Here is a 16,935-nt window from a genome sequence, read left to right on the forward strand (position 1 = left end):
GGTGGCGGAGCCGGCTGCCGGCTTCCTGATCGCGCAGGAGGAGCAGCAATTCCTGGGCGCCCCTTTCTGGGCGCTGGATTTGAAAGTACCCTGGAGGCTCAGCTGGATTCTGTTTCTTCTGAGAGGCTGTGTGTCCCTTAATAAGTCCTTTTTGCTTACACTGTCCCAAGTGAATTCTGTTCGCTGCCTCTGGGCAACAATGGGTGACGGAGAAATAGATGCAGACACGGCCAGACACAGGGAAAGTGATTCAGGGAGACACACAGAGACCCCATCCCTCCGAAGAGACAAGGAGAAAGACAATTCTGCAGAGGTGGGTTGGAGATGCAGGGGAAAAAAAAAATCAATGGGAGGAGGAAGACCTGGTTAGACAGACACTCAGAGAAATACAGAAGGTAACAGGCAGAGAGGAGTGAGAGGCAAGGGCAGGTGGGCCAGAAACAGGGACACAGAGACCTCACCAGAATGCTGGCGTGAAGGTGTTGGTTGAGAGGCCTCATTTTACATTGTTATTTATTTATTTATTTATTTATTTATTTATTTATTTATTTTGAGATGGACTCTAGCTCTGTCTCCCAGGCTGGAGTGCAGTGGTGCAATCTTCCCTCACTGCAACTTCCACCTGCGATTTTCCTGCCTCAGCCTCCCGAGTAGCTGGGATTACAAGCGTCTGCCACCACGCCTGGCTAATTTTTGTATTATTAGTAGAGACGGGATTTCACCATGTTGGCCAGGCTGGTCTCGAACTCCTGACCTCAAGTGATCCACCCGCCTTGGCCTCCCAAAGTGCCGGGATTACAGGTGTGAGCCACCGCTCCCGGCCCAAGAGGCCTCTTTAGAGAACAGACTTCTCTGAAGGCATGGCAGTTGAAAGCAGGAGAATACAGGGGACTTTGGAGAGATCTCTGACTTGCCAGACTCTGAGTTCAGTGGCAGATGGGAGCGAGCATTTGTCTGGCAGAACGTCTCTTTGTCCCAGCGCCTATTCCCAGCCCAAAGCTTCGTCAGCTCTGACTGCGGAGGGGGTAGTGCCCCTGAAAGTGTTTCCCATTCTCCATCACTTGCCCCTCAGGCCTTGTCCCCCCAAAACCAGCCCCCACTTGACAGCTTGGTAGGAGTGAGAACAGTGACTCAACCGGTTTTAATGCGTGAGGCAGATTCCAGGAGTAGTAGTGACTGACTGAGGAACTAAGAGGAGTTGGGGGTGGCAGGAGGGACAGAAGGACTGCAAAACAGGGACACCAAGGGAAAAAGAGAGGGAAACGTAGGGACAGAAAGCAGGGAGAGTGTGAGGCAGAGAAAGGGGAGACTGAGGGACATAGTAGAGAAACTAGGGGCATAGAGAGGGAGGGATCCAGGGGCTGAGAGAGGGGACAGAGGGGAGACAGATGGGGGACAGAGGGACAGAGAGGAGGGACAGAGGAGGAGGACAGGAGGACAGAGAGAGGGAGGATGAATATAGAGAGGGAGACAGGGATGGGGAGACAGAGGGACAGAGTGGGGGCAGAGGGACAGAAGGAGGGAGGATGGAGGAACAGAGAGAGGGGACAGAGGGATGGGGGGCACAGAGGGACAGAGAGGGGTGACAGAAGGGCAGAGAGGAAAGGGATACAGGAGTTACGGGCAGTAAGTTGGGCATGCCCCAGTTGGGATTCCAGATGGTGGACGCTCTGGCTCCTTTAACCAATTCTGGCTTTTTTTGTGTTGCCCCCGAGATTTCTTTTTGCTTTCTTCCACCTAAGGTTGCCAGGTAAAATACAGGATGCCCACTTTCATTTGAATTTTAGATAAGCAACAATTCATATTGTAGCATACTTATTGCCCAAATATTGCATGGGACATTTTTACACTTTTTTTTTTTTTTGAGATGGAGTTTCACTCTGTCACCCAGGCTGGAGTGACGTGGTGTGATCTCGGCTCACTGCAACCTCTGCTTCCTGGGTTCAAACGATTCTCCTGCCTCAGCCTCCCGAGTAGCTGGAACTACAGGCATGAGACACTACGCCTGGCTAATTTTTGTATTTTTAGTAGAGATGGAGGTTTCATCATGTTGGCCAGGCTGGTCTCAAACTCCTGACCTCAGGTGATCTGCCCACCTTGGCCTCCCAAATTGCTGGGATTATAGGTGTGAGCCACCACGCCTGGCCTAAAAACTTCTTCTTTTAATCTGAAATTCAAATGCCACTGGACACACAGTATTTTTATTTGCTAAACCTTGGCAACCTTATCTCCATCACTTTCCAGTTTCTGTTTCTTTCTCATTTTCTATTTGTGTGTGTCTGCCTCTTCCTCTCTTCTAGTCCATCTCCACCTTCTCTATTCTCCTTCGTCTGTTTTTTATTTTTGTGTGAGACAGGGTCTTCCTCTGTTACCCAGGCTGGAGTGCAGTGGTGTGATCTCACTGCAATCTCTGCCTCCAGGGATCAAGTGATCGTGCCACCTCAGCCTCCAAAGGAGCTGGGACTACAGGCATGTGCCATCACACCTGGCTAACTTTTGTGTTTTTTGTAGAAACAGGGTTTCGTCATGTTGCCCAGGCTGGCCTCAAACTCCTGGGCTCACGAGATTCTCCCACCTCTGCCTCCCAAAGTGCTGGGATTACAGGCATGAGCCACCGCGCCTGGCCTCCCCTTCCTCTCTTAATGACCTGGCCCCTCTGATGTGTAGAGACCTCTCTTGAGACACCCCCACCAGGTCCCTGCCTAGGCCTCTTCCTCCCTCCTTCCCCCTTCCTAGCCCTCTTTCTAGGACTGTCTCTCTGCTCCAGGCAACTTCTCTGTCTTCTTTCTTCATCTCTCTTCTCACTCAGATCCCCCACCTTTGCAAATCTCTCTACGCCCCATTCACCCCCGCCCAGAGAAGAAGGTTTGGGGGCTTTGAGGGAGCTAGGAATCTCCCATTACTCACCTTCATCCTGACTTCATCTCCTTTCCTTTCCGTTTCCTGGGCCAGAGAGGTCATGAGGGTTTTCCAAAGCCACACAGCAGAACAGAAACACCCGCCCTCTCCTTCCAAATCCTTTCCAACTTCCTAGCTTCTTGGTGGCAAATTCCTTTACTCTTCCTGAAAACAGTCTGGCTTGGCAATGTTTGAGGGTCACAGGCCAGTACCAGAGGCGCCTGTGGCTCATGGGATGGTAGACTTTTGGGCACCTACGACGTGCTGAGAGTGAGGGATATGGCCCGTGGGCTGTAAATACAAGAACAGTGATGTGTCCTGGGCATCACCATATCCCTAGGCCCAGAACACAGTAGGTGTTCAATAAATACCTGTTGAATGAATGAATGAATGAATGAGTGGATGGACACACCTACAGCAGCTGGAGCCTCATCTGCACGTCTGCCCTTGTTCTCTTCATCCCTATGGCTCTTGCTTACTTTATCCTAGCCTGAGTCCCCCTTCTCCTTCCATCCCCCTCTGTTGGGCTTGTCCTTCTCTGGAGTCCTGTTATTGTTATTTTTATCAGCTGGAGGGGGTCTCTGGTGACTACAATGTGCTGAGCATTTTCCCTATGTGAGATACTGAAGGGGTGAGTCACATGTAGAATCCTTCTGGAATATTCCAGAAGGCAAGTACAGTTTTCTAGGGCGTTTTCCAGATGTGGAGATTGGGAGCCAGGGATAGGAAGCGAAGTGCCTTGGGTCACATCAGAATCCAAGCATCTGGCCTCACCCCACCCCGCCTCCTTGGTCTTGGTCTCTTTTGTTTCTCTGTCATCTGCCAAGCTGCATCTCTGACACCTCCAAAATGTAAGGCAATTACTTATCTTTTTTTTTTTTTTTTTGAGGCAGGGTCTTGCTCTATTGCCCAGCCTGGAGTGCAGTGGTGCAATCACAGCTCACTGCAGCCTCGACCTCTCAGGCTCAAGTGATCCTCCTGCCTCAGCCTCCCAAGTAGCTGGGACTATAGGCATGTACCACCACACCTGGTTAATTTTTAAGTTTTTTGAGACAGAGTCTCAAACTCCTGGGCTCAAGTGATTCTCCTGGCTCAAGCAATTCTCCTGTCATGGCTTCCCAAAGTGCTGGGATTACAGGTATGAGCCACCATGTCTGGCCAGGCTAATTTTTTTTTTTTTTTTTGAGACGGAGTCTCGCTCTGTCGCCCAGGCTGGAGTGCAGTGGCCGGATCTCAGCTCACTGCAAGCTCCGCCTCCCGGGTTCGGGCCATTCTCCTGTCTCAGCCTCCTGAGTAGCTGGGACTACAGGCGCCCGCCACCTCGCCCGGCTAGTTTTTTGTATTTTTTAGTAGAGACGAGGTTTCACCGTGTTAGCCAGGATGGTCTCGATCTCCTGACCTCGTGATCCGCCCGTCTCGGCCTCCCAAAGTGCTGGGATTACAGGCTTGAGCCACTGCGCCCGGCCATTTTTTTTTTTTTTTTAATGAGACGGAGTCTCGCTTTGTTGCCCAAGCTGGTGTGCAGTGGTGTATTCTTGGCTCACTGCAGTCTCCGCTTCCCGGGTTCCAGTGATTCTCCTGCCTCAGTGTTCTGAGCAGCTGGGATTACAGCTGCTTGCCACCATGTCCAGCTAGTTTTTGTATTTTTTTTTTTTTTTTGAGACGGAGTCTCGCTCTGTCGCCCAGGCTGGAGTGCAGTGGCCGGATCTCAGCTCACTGCAAGCTCCGCCTCCCGGGTTTACGCCACTCTCCTGCCTCAGCCTCCAGAGTAGCTGGGACTACAGGCGCCCGCCACCTCGCCCGGCTAGTTTTTTGTATTTTTTAGTTGAGACGGGGTTTCACAGTGTTAGCCAGGATGGTCTCGATCTCCTGACCTCGTGACCCGCCCGTCTCGGACTCCCAAAGTGCTGGGATTACAGGCTTGAGCCACCGCGCCTGGCCTAGTTTTTGTATTTTTAGTAGAGACATGGTTTCACCACGTTGGCTAGGCTAGTCTCGAACTCCTGACCTCATGATCCGCCGGCCTTAGCCTCCCATAGTGCTGGGATTACAGATGTGAGCCACCGCACCCGGCCAGGCTAGTAATTTTTAAATATTTGCTCAGGGGCTGCAAACGTCCAGAACCTAGGCATGTGACATAAATGAGCAGTGCAGGTCAGGAAGGGGCTAAGCCTCTCTGCCCTGGGTGAGTGGCAGTGGCTACCCCAGGCCAGCCCATTGTGGGCAGGTGGCAACTGCAATCGAAGCTATCACATGGCATTTCTCAAGAGGGTCTTGAAACCCATGTTTTCAGAAGTCTCCCAATGTTTAAATGCTGGCAACAATCCCACCAAACACTGTTCGGGTCAAATGAAATTATGGGTACCGCACCTGCCTGTTGGCCGATGGTCTGCAACCTCTGAATTCACTTTAGTCCCATGTGTCAGGTTTTGTGTTAAGAAGAACTTCCCAATTCCAGTAGACTATATGCTCCAAAAAGCCAGAGATACCTGCGTCTGTTTTGTTCATTGCTTTATCTTCAGCACCTAGAACAGTGCCTTATGCATCATAGGTCTTCAGTAATCATTTTAAAAAAGTGAATAGTGTATTGATCCAAGCATAAGCCATATGATGTAGAAATAACAATTTAAAAAATCCCCATTTTACAGATGGGGACATGAAGGCTCAGAGGAACAAAGGACTGAGGGTAACACAGCAGCACTGGGATCTAAACCCGTAGCTCACCCGACTTGAAAACCTCGACCTTGGCCTGATTCTACCTGGTGTTGTGTATTTGCAGGGCTGTGTGTGGAGATGTGTGTCCAAGAGCCTGTCTGTGGGACTGTGGCTCTGTGTGTGTGTGGTGGTGGTGGTGGTGGTGGTGGTGTCGGTTCTCCTGACTGGACACTGAGGCCCTGGAAGCTAATTTTTTTTTTTTTTTTTTTGAGACAGTCTTGCTTTGTTGCCCAGGCTGGAGTGCGATGGTGTGATCTTGGCTCACTGCAACTTCTGCCTCCCAGGTTCAAGCAATTCTCCTGCCTCGGGCTCCCAAGTAGCTGGGACTACAGGCATGTGCCACCATGCCTAGCTAATTTTTTTGTATTTTAGTAGAGACTGGGTTTCACCATGTTGGCCAGGCTGGTCTCGAACTCCTGAGCTCTGGTGATCTGCCCACCTCGGCCTCCCAAAGTGCTGGGATTACAGGCGTGAGCCACCGCGCCTGGCCCCTGGAAGCTAAACTTGAGCACCTGCTTCTCTCAAGCACAGCTGCTCCGAATGCTCACACTGTCCAGAGACAATAGTCCTCCCTCCCCAGCTCCCCCATCTGGGACCATCCTCAGGGGTCCCCCCACCCTCTTCCCCTAAATGTCCAGAGCCCTGGGGGAAAGGGGGAAAGAATTTAGGATGAGGGTGGAGGTGCAGGGAGGAGGGAGAGGGAAGGGGATGGGTTAAGAAGGAGTGTGTGATGTCAAGCAAAAAAGACAACATTAGACACAGATGCTGAGATGGCGTTTATCGCGGCAAAAAAAGGTGAAGTCGCCGAGGGGGAAGGGGTGGGGAAAGGGGGTGTGGTGGGGTCTGGGGTGGGGGCCATGGAAGCTAATACATGGTGCACTAGGTCACACAACGGACACTGGGGGTGGGTGAGTGGGTGGGGAGGGCGTGGCCCAGGCATGGCAATGTGGGGAGTGGGAGGAGACGGCAGTGCGCCCCAGCCAGGAGCTTCTGGAGGTGGTGGGGAGGAGGCGGGCGGCGTCTCTGGTCGCAGAGGATGGAAGGAATCAGTTAGAGGGGGTTGAATGGAGGCACTGGAGGCATGGCCACATTCCAAGAAACGGAATGAAGGAGTGGGACAGCAGGCAGGGGGCAGCCTGGGGCCTGGGCCTTTTAATCTAAGGACTGGGGAGAACCAAGGGGACCTTAGAGGTCCTCCAGTCCTCCCCATCTTCCAAGAGGGAGAACAAGCCTGGAGAGGAGGCTACCTTAAGGTCCTAAGAAGGATTTAGCAATCGGTTCTCCAAAGATGGCCCTACAGCCTCCCCTGCCCCGCATTCTTCTCCTACCCTGTCTCCAACAGAGAAGTGGGAAGAGAGGTTCTAGCTCCTCTGACTCCACCGTTATCTCACGGAGGCTTCTCAGGAAAATTGGAGGATGAATCCATTTCACAGAAGGGGAAAACGGAGACATCCTGCCAGACTACACCTTTCCACACCTCTCCCACCTCCCTGCCGGGAAATTTATGCACCCCATCCCTCTAGAGTAATACTGATAGCTTGAAATCCTTAGCGATGGGGGCAGGTGAGAGGACACACCTTAAGATTCTCCCAAATCGACCCGGGATGTGGGCCATGCCTCCAGTGGCCTGAGATGCCAACATAAAGAAAAAAAAAATGACTCCCCACGTCCCCTGGCTCAAACCCAGTACAAAAGTGACTATTTACAATGAAGGCGTGGGGAGTGTGTGGGGGGCACAGGAAGGAGGGGGTCAGAGTGAGCACTCCATTTGAGGGAGGCCACGCCCCTGGACCCGCCTTTTAAAGGGACAAAGCCAAACAGCATAGATACTATAGAGGATCTCAATCCCCAGGGTGGGGCAGACCCTAGGGGTGAGGGATGGGGGTGGGGCATGGGATGGGGTGCGGGTGGGGAGGCATGGGTGGTGGGAGGAAATGGAGGAAAGGTAGCAACTGCCCCTAGCCTCCCCCCTCCCCGCTGCCGGACACACAGTTTTCCGTGGGATGAACACAGAAAGGGTTAATCAAAAAGAGTTCGATGAGCGAGTCTGACGGTCGAGTGGGGCGGGCTGGAGCAATGAGGCCGCAGGTCCCGGTGGCCGGTGGTGATGGAGTCACTTAGAAGATGAGAGGTTGGTGGTTTTGGGGGGAAAGGTGGGGTAGGGAAAGGGGTGGGGGAGGGGGGGTTAGGCAGTCCCCCCCAGTTATCTCTGGGAGACAAGTGTCCTGGACTGGTTGAGAAGGGATTAAAAACCAGCAGTCTTCACCACCATAAGCCCGCAGATTCTTTTCCCATTTCCCTCCCTGCCACCCAGCAATCTCCAATGCAACTTGAAGGGGACACTAAGACGGACCATACACACGAGCAGCAGCGCCCAGAGAGAAACCCTCTCCAACCACAGCGTGGAGACAGCTGACCACAGTGCAAAGGGATCACGATAGCAGGGCTGGGTGTTGTCACCCCAGCAAACCAGCGTCCCTGGCCCACCTGTGCCCCAACTTCGGTATCGCGATCCTGTTCTCCCCATCGTGACATCCAGTCCAGGCTTTCAAGACAGCCAGCCCGAGTTCCAGACGGCGGGGGCAGGTGCCTTCGAAGGCCTGGCTGGCTGTCCCGACAGGCGACAGGCGTGCACTCAGTCAGCAGCCTGGACGCCCCAACTGCCATCCTCATAGCCACTCTTGTTAATACTTTTGCCACTGCACAGTCTATCACAGCCTCGAATCCCGGTCCTGAAACAGCAATCATCCATTCAGGGGGACTCCTCTCATTTTCCAAACAATTGGCCACCAATCAAAACCAAGTAAGGAGGAGGATGTGGGATGGAGGAACAGGGAGGAGAAACAGAACGAGGGAATACTGAAGGATTTGGTGGTCCAGAGGAGAGAGGAAATACACCTTGGAGATAAGCTGCACCCTACTTTTCCAAGTAGAGGTCCCCAACCCTCTATAGGTCGGCTTTTATCAAGATCCACTTGGGATACCCATAATTCCCACCTACAAGTCCAGGGTAGGTGTTAGGGCTGATAGAAATGGCAAAGCCATTGCCTTCTGATCACCACCCCTAATAATTATTGCAGTGAAGCCTCCTTGCCCATGTAGAGATGGCTGGGACAGGGCAGAAGAAGTTGGCTGGGCAGGTTGGCTCAGAGCCCCCTGAGATGGGGGATGACGGAGGTTAATTTGGCACACTGAACCCCCTCTTCTCATAGGTGCTTTGAGGTCCTTCTCTGGAATCCAGTTGGTACCGCCCCTTGGGCTAGAAGAGGGGGAGCTGAGCTTGTCTCCTTCTCCCCGGTTTCCATAGATTTGCCAGGAAGTTGGCAAGTGGGATTCTCCTTGGCTGGTGGAATTTGGGGGGATCCAAAAGGATAGGGATAAGCTGAAAAGGAGAGCTTTTTTCTGTCTTTTTTTTTTTTCTTACAAAGATTCTAAGAAAAACTCAGGGTGGGAGGGCTTTGGAAGGGGGACCCAATTTAGCCCCATGTCCACACTTTTTCAATGCCTCTTAGGGACCTCCTCAAAGAGAAATGGTCCAATTTCCTCCCCTCTATCCAAGGTCCTCTCCCCACAAAGCGGCTCAGTTCCAAGGAAGTTTGGCACTTTTTTTTTTTTTTTTTAAATGGGGAAATTGGGGAGAGAGAGTTGAGACATTTGAGGAGAGGAGGAAGACAGACAGAGACTAAGATAGAGACAGGACAGAAAACAATGGGAACCACACAGAAGAAAAAAAAAGAAAGTCATAGGGAGCCAGACAAAGAAAGGGGGGAAGACGCTTGGAGAAGGTATGGGAAGCTAGAGGGCAAATGAGAAGGAATCGGGAGACAATTCAATGCAGCAAACACTTATTAAGCACCTACTTGGTGCTGAAGAGAAGGGTGCAAGGAGGTCACTCAGAGACTCTGAGATCGGATTGGCTAATAGGGAGACAAAGAAAAAAAAAGAGGTGATGGGTTTTTCAATAACCCCCATCCCTGGCCCCACATCTGTGTCCCCTCTGGACAAACTGCAGCACAAAAGATTGAGGTCAGATTGCAGAAGAGACTTTCAAGAGATGTCAAAGATGGTAGAGTGAGTTTCCCAGGGTAAGATGGGGAAAGGTGTGTGGCTCTCCACTCACCAACACGGTGAGCGAACTAGCTCACTGAGCTAGCAAACTATACCTTTCAGATCGCCCTGGCTGGCTGGGTAGGGAGTCCCCAAGAAATATGAATAGGGAGGGGTTGTTACACAGACATTCCAAGCAAACACTTTGCAGGAGGCCCAGCCTCCAGAGATGTGTCTGTGTGAGAGGAGTCCTGGACCCGGCTGATTGGGACCCAGACTCCAGCGAATAGGTTTGTAGAAAGTGGCTGCCAAGCAGAGGATGCAAATGATATGCAAATGAGCCCATTCAGATCCCACCTCCCCACTCCCAGACCTTACTTCACCTCTCCCTGGCTCCTTCCCCTCCTCATAGGGGCCTGGGGGGCTGTAGAGGGATATTCCAGCTAGCTACTGTAATACTCGCGTGCGGGTAGAGATACTGTGAAATACTGTAAGGTCTTTTGAGAGGTGGAGGGGAGCAATGCCGCCCCCACCTCTAACCCCAAGAGCCCCCAACGGTAGTAGAAGATATGTACAAAGTTACATCAAGAATTGTTTTGGCACTCAGATCTCCATCTGGGTTCAGTCTGGAGATTAGGGGTGGGGCAACAACAAGGGGAAGTGGGGGATGGGGAGGGGGAAGTGGGGCCTGCCCCTCACCCTGGAGATGACAAGGGCATGGAAAAAGTCACCCCAGTGCCCAAGTTACAGCCTCCCATTGGGTGGAAGGGCCGGGGTGGGAAATTCAGTGCAAGGTACCTCGAAGGCTATTGCTTTCTAGGGATTTTCACATTTTGATTTGGGGGTGGCTCTCTAGCAAGGGAGAGGGATCTCCTAGGCTTTAGGGGCAAGAATTGTCTCTGTGGCTTTTCTTCCCTCCTTTTTTAGGAGAGAGACAAGGAGGCTGGATTTCCCCCAAAGCCATAGAGAGGAGAAGGGTCTGGAAGACCTAGGAGGGGGACAAATGGGGGAGAGGGTGGGCATGGGGCGCCCCTCCCCCAGAGATGCTGATGATGGAACCAGGGCACTGGGCGCCCTGCTTTGGGTTGGAGAAAGTGGAGGTGGTCTCCAAGGAGGAGGGGGAGATGGGTGGGGGTAAAGGGAGGTCTTAGCTATCCTAGTCTATAGGGTTGTCAGGCCCTGAAATCTCAGTCTGCCAACAGGTCCTTAGAGCTGACCACAGCCACAGTACTCAGGGAGCCACTCCCAAACCAACTCTCAAGGCCGCCTGGCTTGTCAGACTCCATCAGAACCTTCTAGTTCTCCAGAGCCCCTGGTGAGCACACCAAAACATTCTGATCCATCAGACATCACTAAAGCATGCCAGCTTGCTGGAAGCCACCAAACCAATCTAACCTATCAGACCACACAAAGCATTCTGGTCCAAGGGACCCTTCCATGGCTCACTGAACTCTACACCGGGCCACACTGGCCTGACAGAGCCACCACACATTTGGCTCACCCAATTCAACGAAACAAAGCCACGCAGACACAGGCATGCACACAAAAGGCAGGGGTGGGAAGGGAGGTCTTTAACAGTAGTTTGCACTAGGTCCATCTCCCACCCCTCCCTCCAGGGCGAGTTCGCAGACTTGACGTGTTTGAATGGAGATGACCCTGACAATATTGGGTTTTTTTCCCTTAGAGTTCTCCAGATTGGATCCAAGTCCCGTGCCTTATTCTCTTCCTAGGAAGACCCCCAGGCCAACACCCACCAAAGAAGGGTGTGGAGGGAGAAGGCAGGTCAGAGACTGGTCACTGTCCAATACAGGAAGTACATGCTTCAGTCTAATGACATCACAGGAAGTGACCTCTAGGCACCACCAGAAGTACATCTTCCCATGATATCACCAAAGTGACCTTCAAGGAAGAACTCATTGAGACATCACAGGAAGTACCTGCTCTCTTACGTTCACAGGAAGTAACCTCTGGGGAACTGCTTCCTGTGACATCATAAGAAGCGCCCAGAAGCACCCCAGAAAGTACTCAGTGACATCACAACAGAGGCCCTCATTGCCATTACTCTAAACCATCAGAGATACCACACCAAGTTGATCCAGCCTCTTGCGAGTCTTGCCCACAGGACTGGCCCAATCCCAGAGCTGGCATCCTTCCCAGCAGCACCGTCCCTGCCCCCCATACAACCTGACAACAAAAGAGTGAACATTCCCACCTAGAGGGACAGCTCCAGTGGGAGGAGAGTAGCTGAGAAGATCTGGGAACTCTGGGGTCCCTGCTCCAAATGCCCCATTTCAGCTCAGACGCCTCTGCTACCTCTACTCCCATGGCTTCCCTCAGATCTAGAACTGAAAGCAGAGAGGTGGGGTATTGTGTTTTGGGGAAGCCCCTCATTCTGGATGACCCAGAGGCTCCCTCCCCTCCTCCCATATGGAAACAAAAACTTATAAAGGGGGAAAAATCCTTACCAAAAAAAAAGAAAAAAAAAAGGAGGGAAAGAAAGAGAAAATAACGCTTTGTTTTCTATTAAAATCAACAAAATGCAATATATACAGATATCACACAGACCTGGGCCCTGGGACAGGAAGGGTCAGGCCCAGCCAAGCACAGGGAGGGAGGAAGGAGGGGTCAGTTCCGGGCTGGGGAGGGGGCTTCTGAGCCCCCTTCCCAACCGTCACTCAATCCTGCCTATGACTACCAGAAGGGGAGGGTGCAGTCGGGCCTACCCCAGCCCCATCCCAAGAGGAGCAGGACTACACCAAGCTGAGGTCAGGAGTTGGGGGGAGGAGGAGAGGGAGGAGGAGGAGATGGGAGGAGAGAGAAGGGTGGGAGCACACACCACAGGCCTCATCCCACTTTCTGGGGGTTTGAGGCCCTCACTCCCTGCTCGTAGGTGACCCGCTGACTGATGAGGTATTGAGCGGCTTGCGTGGCCGCGGGGCTGCCCGTGATGGTGACCCGCCGGTTCCGCGTGCCTGGCAGGAACTCGCCCTTCTTGGAGATCTGGATGCGAGCGCCCGTCAGCTCCTGGTACTCCACCAACGTCTTGCCCCCCTTCCCCAGGATGGCTCCCACCAGGTTCTCAGGCACCGCAATCTCCACCAGCTCCTTGGCACTCTCAGCCGCCAGCTTCTCCGCTGTCAGGAAGCCCCCGGCCGCACCGGCCGCGGCTGCAGCGGCCACCAGCGGACCGCCCCCTCCGCCCGCCCCGCCGCCCGCCCCGGCCCCGAGGTAGCCGTTGGCGGCTGCGGCCAACGCAAAGGACCCCAGGGCTCCGGGAGGCGGGGGCGGCGGCGGGGCGGCCCCTCCAGCTGGCCCGGCCCCGGCCTCGCCCGCGTAGGATGCCAGGAGGTTGGCGGCGGCAGCGGCTGCGGGGTTGGCCCCGGCGGCCACGGCAGCCAGGACGCCGGAGGCTGCGGCCGAGTTGAGGCCCAGGCCCAGGGAGTTGGTGTTGTAGCCGTAACTGGCCAGCGTGTTAAGCGCCGTGCTGATGGCCAGCAGGTCGGTGCCTGAGAAGGCGGGCAGCGCGGCGGGAAAGGCTCCCACGCCAGCCAGCCCGGCGGGGCCCAACAGGCCGGAGGCAGCGGCGGCCGACGCTGCGGCCGCGGCTGGCAGCACATCCGCGGGGCTGGCGTACGGAGAGCCGGTGGGATTGGAGTTGGCCACGGGGCCTGCCACATTGGCGTAGCTGATGTTGAGGCAGCTGCTGCTCTGGGGGTCTTCTTGTACCTTCTGCACGATGGCGCTCACAGCCTTGTGCACCTGCTCGGGCTCGCCGCTGACCGTCACCACGCGCTCCTGCAGGTTGATGCCCTCTGGCTTCTGGGACAGCTGCACCCACGCTCCTGACTGTTCCATCACGGCTTTCACCGTGGCGCCCCCCTTGCCGATGATCAGGCCCGCCGTGCTGTTGGGGACGATCAGCTTGGCCTGCGTGGGGAGCAAAAGAGAGGGTCTTTAATTTTATTTTTTAAAATTAAATTAAATTAGGCCGGGCGCGGTGGCTCACGCCTGTAATCCCAGCACTTTGGGAGGCCGAGGCGGGCAGATCACGAGGTCAGGAGATTGAGACCACGGTGAAACCCTGTCTCTACTAAAAATACAAAAAATTAACTGGGCGTGATGGCGGGCGCCTGTAGTCCCAGCTACTCGGGAGGCTAAGGCCGGAGAATGGCGTGAACCCGGGAAGCAGAGGTTGCAGTGAGCTGAGATCACGCCACTGCACTCCAGCCTGGGTGACAGAGCAAGACTTCGTCTTAAAAAAAAAAAAAATTAAATTGAATTAAATTAGGCTGGGCACGGTGGCTCTCGCCTGTATTCCCAGCCCTTTGCCGGGCTGAGGCAGGCAGATCACTTGAGGTCAGGAGTTGCAAACTAGCCTGGCTAACACGGTGAAACTCCGTCTCTATAAAAATCCAAAAGTTAGTCAGCTGTATGTTAGTTAGCACATGCCTGTAATCCCAGCTACTCAGGAGGCTGAGGTAGGAGAATTGCTTGAACCCAGGAGGTGGAGGATGCAGTGAGCTGAGCTCGGGCCATTGCACTCCAGCCTGGGTGACAGAGGGAGACCCTTTCTCAAAACAAAATAAAATAAAATTACATATATATAAAATACATATGTAGAGACGGGGCCTTGCTATGTTGCCCAGGCTGGTCTTGAACTCCTGACCGCAAGTGATCCTCCTGCCTTAGCCTCCTAAAGTGTTGGGATTACAGATCTGAGCCACCAAGCTGGCGAAGGGAGGGTCTTTACAGTGGCTGGAGACTGCGAAGTCTCAGGTCATTCCCCACCTCTCCTCTCCAGTGTCCAAAATCAGGCCCAGCATGGCCTTTTGACATGCACCAGTATGGTCCAACTGGTTGTTAAACATATTGAAATATTTCAGGTCAGGTGCAACAGCTCAGGCCTGTAATCCCAGCACTTTGACAGGCTGAGGTGGGAGGATCACTTGAGCCCAGGAGTTTGAGACCAGCCTGGGCAACATAGCAAGACCTTGCCTCTAACATTAATTTTTAAAAAAAAACTGAAATATATCCACAACAGTTGGTTAATGAATAGCCCCTCAACCACCCTGTCCCATGTACCTGGGACTCTTGGTGCCTCCTCTGTGTCCAGCATCTAAAAGCTTAATGGCTGATCCAATGGGGCTTTCCAGGAGCTCACTCCAAGCTTGCACTGTGGCCCACCCATGCCTTTTAGTGTTAAGTACTCTGACTTCCAGCCCTCGAAAAGCCTTCATTAAGCTCTTACTTTACAGATGAGCCTCTTGAGGCCCAAGAGGTGAAAGGACTTGTCCTAAGGCCCCCCAGTTAGTGACGGAGCTGAAATCTAGGCTCTTGGGTTCCTGATCTATTGTGCTCCCCTAGACATGGTCTTCTCGTTTAACTCTCTGCTGTTATGGGCTGAAATTGTGTCCCCTTCAAATTCATATGTTGAAGGCGTAACTCCCAGTACTTTAGAATTTGACTACATTTGGAGAAAGGGTCTTTAAAGAGGTAATTAAGGTAAAAGGGGGTTATTAGGGCAGGCCCTAATTTACTGACCGGTGTCCTTATAAGCAGAGATTAGGACACAGATGCACACAGAGGGAACAGTGTGTGAAGGCACAGGGAGAAGAAGGTCAAGGAGAGAGGCCTCAGAAGAAACCAGTCCTGCTGACAGCTTGATCTTGGGCTTCTGGCCTCCAGAGTCATGAGATATAAATACCTGTTGTTTAGACCACCCAGTCTCTGTCACTTTGTTATGGCAGCCCTAGCAGACTAATCTAGTTGTCGTATCTGTAAAATGAAGATAACATGAAGGCTTTTGTCTGAGAAGGCAGACGTAAGTGGATGTCTTGGATGTCACACAATGGATCAGGAACCCAAGAACCTAGCTTTCAATCTCCTTCTAACTCCTGGGAGGGGAACACTCCAGAATGAAGAAGTTGGTCATTTGAATATGGTGACCTCCCCTCTCTCAGTTGCAGAGCAGCCCATCCTTCAACCACCCATCTGTCCAAGCATCTGCAAGTCTGATCAATCTTAATTCCTGCGGAGATATTTCAAAACCAGTCATCTCCTTTTGCACCTCCGAGAGCATTTCTACATAGAAATTCCTCCCTCTCAAAAATCCTTCCCATGTCCCCTTAAGCCCTGGGGGTGTCTGAGAAATTTGTGGAGGTGGCAGTTTTGGTTGTTGCAAGGACTGGGGGGAGATGTGGACTGTCAGTGGGGAGGACCATAGGTGTCTGTACCCCACAATGGAGAGTCAGTCCCTCACAAGGAAGAGCTGTCCCAGGCCCTATATGTCTACTTTTTTTTTTTTTTTTGAGTCTGAGTCTCATTGTGTCATCCAGGCTGGTATATGCCGTGGCGCGATCTCGGCACACTGCAATCTCCAACTCCTGGGTTCAAGCGATTCTGCTGCCTCAGCCTACCTAGTAGCTGGGATTACAGGCACCCACCACCATGCCCAGCTAAATTTTTTGTATTTTTAGTAGAGACAGGGTTTCACCATGCTGGCCAGGCCAGTCTCGAACTCCTGGCCTCAAGTGATCCAGCCGCCTCAGCCTCCCAAAGTGCTGGGATTACAGGCATGAGCCACCACACCCAGCCACTATATGACTACTTTTGAAGGTTCTGTTGGACATTCATGCGGATGAAGAGCCTGTTTTTAAATCTCTGAGCCCACGTCTGGGCATGGTGGCTCATGCCTGTAATCCCAGCACCTCGGGAGGCCAAGGTGGGAGGATCACTTGAGCCCAGGAGTTGTAGACCTGCCTGGGCAGCATGGCATGACCCCATCTCTACAAAAAAAAATTAAAAACATTAGCTGGCCTGGTGGCACATGCCTATAGTCCCAGCTACCCAGGAGGCTGAGGTGGGAGGATCACTTGAGCCTGGGAGGTATAGGCTGCAGTGAGCCGTAATTGTGCCACTGTACTTCAACATGGGCAATATAGTGAGACCCTGATGCCAAAAATAAATAAATAAATAAATAAAAAAAGTCTCTGAGCCCAGAACCCAACTGACACAGTGAGACCCTATCTCAAAAATAAATAAATAATTAAAATAAATAACAAAACAAAACAGAAAAAAAATCTCTGACCTCAGAGCCCAACCCCATGATACACGTAAGTACAAGTATTGTTTGAATGGTTTTAAGAGCTACTGAAATTTCCAGGAATGCAACTACCAGTAAATCAAGAGTGGATTGTGCTTTGTTTTACTCTGCACAAGAGTTTTCATCATTTTTTGAAAACCTGGCAACAGTAGCAACGGCATTTGTATTATTTA

The 16,935-nt window shown here is 52.6% G+C and overlaps 1 protein-coding gene across 1 annotated transcript in view; it reads right to left on the minus strand.

Moving 5' to 3' along the window:
- Positions 1 to 6,376: 6,376 nt before the first annotated feature.
- Positions 6,377 to 16,935, minus strand: part of NOVA2 (NOVA alternative splicing regulator 2) — a 41,911-nt gene continuing 31,352 nt past the window's right edge. The window contains exon 4 of the mRNA XM_015124295.3: positions 6,377 to 13,587. Coding sequence (XP_014979781.2) covers positions 12,505 to 13,587 — 1,083 coding nt within the window. The 3' untranslated portion in view covers positions 6,377 to 12,504. The remainder of the gene's footprint in view (positions 13,588 to 16,935) is intronic.

The sequence above is a fragment of the Macaca mulatta genome, chromosome 19 (assembly GCF_049350105.2).
Source record: "Macaca mulatta isolate MMU2019108-1 chromosome 19, T2T-MMU8v2.0, whole genome shotgun sequence".
NCBI classification, from domain to species: Eukaryota; Metazoa; Chordata; class Mammalia; order Primates; family Cercopithecidae; genus Macaca; species Macaca mulatta.